Here is an 8,649-nt window from a genome sequence, read left to right as displayed (position 1 = left end):
AGTCAGCCTTATCAGTTCACACATCACACTCTTGGAATAATGTACCATTAGACAACTGAACACCTTTAGTAAATCATTTTAAACAGTGGCTTTGAACAATCATAATTGCATGATTCTGTATGCATGATCTAAACATGTTTTATGAACTAACAAATGTTTTTAGCTACATTTTATTTATTGTTTTTGTGCTTGTCTTTATGGGTGTTCTTTATAGTTTATAGTATGTTCCTATAATTGCTAATGCTAACTTTGTAATTCTTGTAAATGTTATATCCTGCTGTATGTGTTTGTCCATGTGCCTCTTATTTGTCCTTTACAATCAACCTGCCATGGGACTACAGATGAAAATTAGAGCCCTTGTGGCTAAATCTGACATAGTTACATGACAGCGCAATGTACTTGTGTTGATTAATATGTACTGCCCCCTATTAAATAAAATGAACAGACAAACAAAATAATACTAAATACTAAAAAAAATACCACAAACAAATCAAAATGTAAGTACATGGTACATAAAAGAAGGAAGGGATAAAAGTCCCAATGATCACACTCAGAGGTATTTTTTAAAGCAGTCACATTTATCTGTTCATACACATTTTGCTAAGCAGCAGAAGTGTTGTGCTTTCGCAGTACACGTTTTTCTATGGGATTCCCACAATGCTTACTAAAAAATAAATACAAGACAAAGTGTTCCACAACTCAAAAATATACAAAGGTCTGAAATCAATGTAAACTCTGAAATCATCATTTTTTACATTAGAGACAATTAAGATATCTTTTGTGATCTTTCAGAACAGTTCATGTATTTACAGTTTTGTACACCAAAAAAAATCAGAGACCCCCCTACACACACACACAGACATACAGTACTGTTTGTATAGGGTCATTTGATGTCCAATTCTCAATGCTTCTAGTACCATAAGATGTGACTCTGCTTTAGTACTGCTTTGTGTTTTCAAGAACATTTCAGTCAAGTAACGAAAGACAAATAAAACAGTCCAATGCCCCAAACAGGTCCTGTACATGTCCTGCAGCCTTTGGCAGAAGCATCTATTCTACACCATTCTCACATTATGTCAGAGTGGGAAAATTATTCAGGAAGAGTTAAACAGCTCAGTGGAAGGGTCTATAAATATCTCCAGGTACAGCACGCAGTAAGGGGCAAATTACACCTCACAAACATCTCTTCATCAGTGCAAAAAAGGGGGAAAAATGCTGGAATGAAAGTTGAGAGGCTTATCTCGCTGTGCTCCCTGTGTCTGTGTAATGTATGGAGTGTTATTGAGATCAAAATCTACCGACACCAACAATGATTCTGTCAGCTTTGCATACTGGTTGGGTAGCATCACCTACTATAGCTTATAGCTCTTTGTATAATCTATTGTTTGCATCATAAAATACCACTTTTCTATTTGTCTCTGCAACCAGTGTATGAACAGCAACTAAAATGTGTCTCTTATTAAGAAAATAGGTATCTCAATAAAATATGTTGTCAAAATACCAGCAATTCATTGCTACAATGTCACTTTTACTTTAATAAATGAAAAAAAAAAAAAAAAAAAACAGATCTTGGGGCATCAGTCTAATATAAAAATAAATATATTTCAATGGTTAACAACACAGAAAATGTCTGTTAAATATTTCACGGGGGTAGGGAGGTGCCAAAGAACATTTGGCACAAGACAGCAGCAAATGCCCAAAGCCTAAACTGATTCTTCTCATTCTTGATAACCTGGCCCCATATTTTACATCCTCTATCTAGAAACCTGGAAAATGTTTTGTCACCTTTTGTTTCCTGTCGAGTAAAGTAAGGCATCTTTGATCCTACTGAGCACTTTCCACCCGCCTCTTTTGACTATTCAAAAACACGCCACATCATCAGCCACAAACAACCATTGTTTTTTAAACATATGACCTTCTAATTGCATCTTTCTGCGGTTCAATTCCACTGCCTCCAGCTTTTTGAGCACTTTTTCACGTCCCATGATAACACCTGCATCTTCCTTGTCTCCAGAGATTGTCAGCTTGGTGTTTGGATTAGACTGTTCCCGTCTATCACTGGTAACTCTCTTATTTATCACAAGATGACTGTAAAATGCAGTAAGAATAGCTGCTGTTTATCATATGTATCACTAGTTTATTTAGATGTTAAAATAAGGTATTTTAACTGCTGTTACTAACCATATGCATGGAAATATGAATGGGATAATTTCTCTGGGGCTAGTGTTGATTTTCTGATGGGTGGGAAAAAGTAACACTTAGGACAAGTGACGTAAGGAAATGTAAAAGTTGTCTGTCTTTTTGCATAGGTATTCACAGAATACATAAAGGTAAAAATCTGCATCTACAGGATATAAAATGAAGGTCAATTATTATGCATTTCAAAAAATGTTTTATCTACCAACAGAATAGATAAGATGAAGCGTATGCGCTGTCACAAAGCAGGCCAGTCAGAGAGGTTGGGTTTACATGGCTTAAACTAATCAAACACAACATTGCTTTAAAACTAGAGATGCACCAAGAAAGTCTGCAGTTCTAAGCTCAATTGGCCCTGACCAGTGGCAGGGAGGTCGGAAAATCAAAAGTCCGATCTTTATTCGATTAAATTACGTACCAAATATAATATATGTTACTGTCAGAATAAGGCTCAAAGTTAGCTAATAGTATACATAATAAAGAAAGTCGAGTGGGACATATCTGCGGTTAATTCTGGCTGTGATGGAGCGAGACTTTCAGCAGATACCAAGAAGTCTCAACGGGACGGATCAAAGTTGCTCTGTTCGTCCTACTGAGTTTTTGACCTTTGTTAGTCATAGAACATCCCAGATTTTGAAATGTCAGCAGCGTTTTCAAAATCTCTTAAGGAATATTTAGGGATACAGCTCTCCTTGTAATGCAAGCTGTGCAATGCATATTAACCTTCCTCAAATACAGCTCTTTAATAGAAATCGCAAAGTCAGTATTGACAGGCTTTACAAAAACCAAAAGATTGGAAATTATCAAAAAAATTGTGATTGGTGCATCTCTACTCTAAACAGCAATGCTAAGAATTAAATTAGGCAGAATGGATATTTTGATTTCGGATGTCTTCTTTTTTTGAATAAAGGCATTTTCTAGCAACAGGGATTTGTTTTTAAAACACAGTTTGTATAAAACAGCTACATTTTGTGGACAGAATTATAAAAAGAAAAATATTTTAAAATTGCTAGGAATTTGATTGACTTTTTTATAAAAATGGTTTAAAATTCTTTAATCTCTTCTCCTGCCTTCTGCATATTTGATATATTTATATGTTATATTTCATTATGGTCCATTAGTCCTCTTTGTAAACTTGTATATTTATTTCTCCTCTGCTCCGTTTCCTACGTGGAGTGGTCATCGTGAGGACTTCCGTCAGAGTTCTCAGTCTCACCCTCAGAGATGGCCTGCATGGGCGATGAGTACAGCCGGCTGCGAGCGCTGTAGCGGCTGCTGCTGGCAGGCGGCGGGATCCTGGAGCGCCCCTGCCTGGAAGCTGCAGACGTAAGGAAGGATTTGGGGGAGAAGCCCTCGGCATTGGCTTTGGGGTAGGGGCTGGAAAGCTGTTCTTGGTCTAACAATAACTCCTGTAGGGGTGAGGCGGGCTCCTCTGACGATCTGGGTGACTCAGCCAGAAAATCTCCAGGTGACTTAGGAGTGATGGGGCTCTTCAGGATCTCAGCAGCTGACATGCGGTAACTGGAGTCCGAGCGGCTCCCCTTTTTAAGCAGCAGCAGTTTGAAATCTTCGTTGGAGGTGCTGGACTTTTTTGCGTTTCTGTAGATGGGCCCCGACACTCTGTGTGGGGCAGGAGGGGTCACAGCAGGGGCAGGGGATGCCACAGAGACGGGGGAGCTGACATTGTTGCTGGGCGTTGTGTTCCCTGATGAGGCACTGAGGCGGGTCCTCGTTGCAAGCTCAGTGGAGTCCATCCTCCCCAAGACTTTCCTTTTGGATCTACGGATGATGTCATTAATTAGAAACATTATGTAAACCAGGACTGAACACAAAGAATCCAAATGCTCACCTGTGAATCATAGCAAAGAGATCCTCAGTGGTGCGGGACTTGGTGGGTGACAGAAACACACCGTCATCCTCTTTTTTTGACTCATCATGCTGTGAAGACGTAGAGTTGTCACTTGCTGTGCAGTCTGTTAAAAAACATTCAAGGCTTTTAATACACTGATTATTCGATCATTATACATCCATAAAATGCATTAAGATTAAACACCTTTGGTTTAGCTCCATCCATCTTCTATAAACTGTCACTAGCTATTCCATCTCTGCTCAACAAAGCATCCCCACAGGATGATGCTGCCACCACCGTGTTTTATTGGGAGATGTTATGTTCAGGCTGATCCTAGTGCTTAATAGAAGGCAGCTGGACTTTCATTTCTTCAAGACGTTTCGCCTCTCATCCAAAAGGCTTCTTCAGTTCTGAACATGGTTGTAAGTAACACACTTATAAGTTGTAGTCAGAACTATGGGGCAATTAGGACACATCACCAGACCTACCCTCGATTCAGCTTACTATGTGGGTTGTTTTTGCTTGACGATCCAAACGTATCTCTAATAATGCAATGTGAGTAGATCTGGTCCCAAGGTGTGATTTGCTTAGAAAACGCTTGGGGAGACAAGTCAGGGTTGCAAAGTAGGTGTTAGAAATATGAAATATGAGGCCTGTTGACAGATTCTCCCACCTGAGCCGTGGATCTCTGCAGCTCCTCCATAGTTTTGAAGGTTTGTGGTGTCATTGTTCTTAACAGAAAGAGGGGCCACAAATCAAATTCTGGATAAGGCCCCATACAACTTTGGACCAGCCCTGATCACTTTATAAAACCCACGAACTAGAATAACACCACTGAATTCTGTCTGCATCCATCTTAATTATTGCTTTAACTGACATTTTGTTAATATGCAAGTTAGGTGGCTGGAAGCTTCGTCTCTGTCCACCAAACTGCCCTAAGCTTTCCTCTGCTGAGCCTGATTCAGCTCAAAGGCTTCTTCCTGTTCCAATGAGGTTGTTTGTGCTAATTCACTGTTGTCATGGAGCTTCCTGTAAAGCGGTCAGACACGTAGTTCTGCGGAGCATCTATAACAGTACTTACCATAGCTGGAGCTCTAAAGAGACCTTTATTTGCACTGACTATCATTGTGTCATAAATACCTTAACTCAGATGCTCTATTATTAATTAAATCTTGCCATACATAGTCAGAAAATACCAGTTTTTATCTCAGCAACATACATTTTCTTTATTCATATTTGTTGTATAAGGTTGTATATGTATTACTATGGTATAAATAAATTATATTTAAAATAAACAGTATATAGGAATGGGGATAAGGAAATAATTTGTAATAAAAAAGACCTATAGAACCTACCTTTACTAAAACAATCCTCAGCCTCCTCTGTGGATTCCTCTTTCCCATTCTGTGAGGCACTTTTGGCTGAAACACCTGATAAATCATTTCCCCCTTCGTTTCTGCCTTCATTGCTGATGGAGCTCTCCTGCGACGTCTCCAGAGGACTGTCAGTAGCAGGCACTTTATCAAGACAGTTGGACCTCTTGGGTGAGCTGTGTAAAACTGGAGAGCAGGAACATATTTCTGCTTCAGGTAGTTTGGTGTGCTGCTGGGCTGAACCTTCCATATGTGGGCTGGATTCTCCAGAGCAGACGGATGTTACCGGTGACTCTGAGCGCTGCTGTGCTTCATGAACAGTCAGTGTCTGGGTGATTTTAGAACCTTTCTGGTCTAAACATGCTTCTGACTGCAGTCCAACAGCTGCCGTGCTCGCTGAAAATATCTCTCTGCTTGTGTTACACATCTCCCCTTCATTTGATACTTGCATTGAGCTGTTTGATGAAACATGATCATTATGAGCGCTGCGCAGTGAGGGAGTCTTGAGATCTAAGGATGTACTGCTGGTTGAGATCCCAGACGGACACTGGAGTCTCGAAGTTGCTTTGTTCTCGTGCAGGTCTTCAAGCTGCTTGCTGATGGATCGAAGCTGCACTTTTTGTAGCACTGAGGGTGTTATGGACATAGAGTGGGCATTGAAGGACTCTACGTTTGGTGAACTAACAGGTTTGGCATTCAGCACATCTTTTTGTTTGATTGGGTGATGGTTTATTAACTGGTTCGTGTAAGCTAAGTCCTTGTTGCTTGGACTGTGAAGGGCATTTAAGTCAAAATGAGAAGGAGGAATCATCGGCAGCTCCAGGTCTTTCTTCGAGGTTGCTATGTCCCTGCCGGATCGTGCTTGCAGAGACAGAGAGGAAAGAGAGGACTTCCTCTCTGGGACTTTGGGCTTTCTCTTCCCACTGGCTGGTGACAGTGGTCCAGGAAAGAAAGTGTAGGGGAACGAGGAGGTGGGGGTTTCAGACTGGCTGGAATAACCACTAGATGGGCTTGCCAGTCCCGCCAGCTTATCTGGGGAATTCAACTTGAACTCGCCTTCTGCAGATGGAAGTGAAGGGGTGGTGGCTCCGGAGTCAGACTGGGATGTCTGGGACTCTGAGCTTTCCTGTGACTTGATGCACTCGATTACAGTTGTACCTGTGGCTGTGCTAGAGTTTGATAACGATCGATAGGGATCACTGGACTTTAAATCATTTAGAAGCCAAAGATCTGCATAGTCTGACTGCACAATGCCATTGTCCTTGAAGGAATGTGCATCTTTGGAGCTTAAAACACCTAAATCAGTAAGATCTGATGTGCCTTCAATCCCCCAGACCTCGAGGGGCTGTTGCACTGGTGAAGGGTTTTCTATGTGACCCTCTGATTCGGATAGAGCCAGCTGCATTTTCCTCTCCTCATGCGACAGAGACAGCGGCTGTCTGTATTTAATCTTTGGTTCTCTCTTGTCGGGGATGTTTCCCTCACTGCATATTTTCCTCAAGGAGGAACTCCTCTTTGGCGGGGACGGCTTCACCTTTGCTTTTCTTAAGGAGAGGCAGCGTCTCCCCACTGTCAGATGGCCACTTAAATCAGACAAACCGCAGTCAGAACCTGTGTGTGCATAGTTGTAGGTGAAGCTTTTGCTACCTTTCAGACCGCAGTCAAAGTGCATGGAGGTGTAGTAACCTTCGGTGTCCACAGAGTAGTAAGAGACAGTGTCTGCTTTCTCTGATGGAGGTTTGTCGGAGAAGCTGCTCTCGCAGGTGGCCATGCTGGTGAAGCTGGGGCAGCCTAGGCTGCTACCAGCCTCCCTGCCTGCTTCAGGGCTTAAATCCTGAGAGTGAGACGGCTCTGCATGAGGGTAATCCCACTCCCCCTCCACGGGTGTACTCACTCCCACCTCCTCTAGTATATCCATAACTGCTGAGGAGAAGGAGCCTGCTCGCTGGGTTCTGAGGCCTTGGTAGTTGTCTAGCATGAAGATGGTCTGGTCTTCCACAGCATGAGTGGCAGCATTAAGGGACAACTCAGAGTCACAGTGCGAGGAGCCGGTCAGGGGAGGGGAGGCTGCAGGGGGGATTGTTTCTGAGGTCTGAGAGGGGCAGGTGGAGCTGCTCCCACTCCAGTTCCCGCTGGAGGACTGGTGGTCGTCCTTATGGTCCATCTGACTTCCCAGCACCCCTGCAGCTGAGACAGAGTGAACAGGGCTGCTGAAGGTGTCCGAACTGGATGAGATTTCACAACTGCCCATGTCGGCTTTCCTGGGTAGCTGAGCCCTGGTGTGCTCCATCCAGCTGCATTCTGGACTCTCCGACAGCTGCGTGTACTTCTGGCCCCCCAGCTGCCGCCCGGACATGGCCTGGTCATCGGTGCTCTCTTCTTCCTCTTTCATTATCATCTCATTGTGTCCAGGTAGGAAAGCCTCAGAGTTAAAGGGGGCCAGCTCATCCTCTTCATCACTGTCATTATGCTCATTGTCCATCATTATCATCATCATTCTGCTGCTGTCTCTGGGCAGACTCCGTGACCGTAGCCGGGCTCCCACTGAGCCAGAAAACATGGTGTCAGGACTGTCAGGCAGGTAGGAGATGTTGCCTGCTGAGTGGGAGAGTAGGAGTGACACTCCCTGACTTCTCTGGACCCTGATCCTTCTCCGAGACGGCGCTCCTGAGATAAGAAAGTCTTCGGTCTGGCAACCTGAGTCTCTGGTGGTCAGATGGATGGTCAGCTCCTCAGTGGGAGATATATCAGCAGTGGTGTGAACAATGACTGTCCGCTCATCAAAGTCTGGAGAAGAAAGGAGGACAAAATATGTGAAAGAGTCAGCTACATGTTCTTAAATTTAGATCTAATTTTCTAACATATTTCCACTGCTATTGACTTAAGTATGCCCTTTAAAAGAATCTGCCTGTTGTTCCAGAATGCCAGACGGTGTCTTTAGGACAGGTGACACCAAAAGCTTTTATTGTTAGGGACATAAATCTGTTAGTAAAACATAGAGACTTTCAAAAGTACATTTTGTCTTGTTAAAGCCACAAACTTTTAGATATTTTACTAGGATTTTATAATAATAATTATAATAATATTTTTTTGATAAACCAAGACAAAGTAGTTTAAAAGTGTGAAGTGAAATTTTTACAATTTGTTTTCAAATCTGAAAAGTGTGTCATGCATTCAGGCCCTTTTGCTCTGATATGATTCCAGTTAGTAAAACCCAAGGATCAAAAGGAA

At 42.5% G+C, this 8,649-nt stretch overlaps 1 protein-coding gene across 3 annotated transcripts in view; it reads right to left on the bottom strand.

Annotated features, from left to right (window-relative positions):
- Nucleotides 1-557: 557 nt before the first annotated feature.
- The window catches only part of nhsa (Nance-Horan syndrome a (congenital cataracts and dental anomalies)), a 78,262-nt gene continuing 70,170 nt past the window's right edge, over nucleotides 558-8,649 (bottom strand). For all 3 annotated transcript variants that reach the window (XM_047375278.1, XM_047375276.1, XM_047375279.1), the window contains exons 7-9: nucleotides 5,401-8,205; nucleotides 4,046-4,169; nucleotides 558-3,975 (exon numbers count right to left, since the gene is read on the bottom strand). In XM_047375278.1, the coding sequence (XP_047231234.1) occupies nucleotides 3,363-3,975; nucleotides 4,046-4,169; nucleotides 5,401-8,205 (3,542 nt within the window). In that variant the 3' untranslated portion in view covers nucleotides 558-3,362. The remainder of the gene's footprint in view (nucleotides 3,976-4,045; nucleotides 4,170-5,400; nucleotides 8,206-8,649) is intronic.

Source organism: Girardinichthys multiradiatus, chromosome 9 (genome assembly GCF_021462225.1).
Source record: "Girardinichthys multiradiatus isolate DD_20200921_A chromosome 9, DD_fGirMul_XY1, whole genome shotgun sequence".
NCBI classification, from domain to species: domain Eukaryota; kingdom Metazoa; phylum Chordata; class Actinopteri; order Cyprinodontiformes; family Goodeidae; genus Girardinichthys; species Girardinichthys multiradiatus.
Note: the sequence above shows the minus strand (reverse complement) of the source record. Positions and strands in the feature narration are given on the sequence as shown.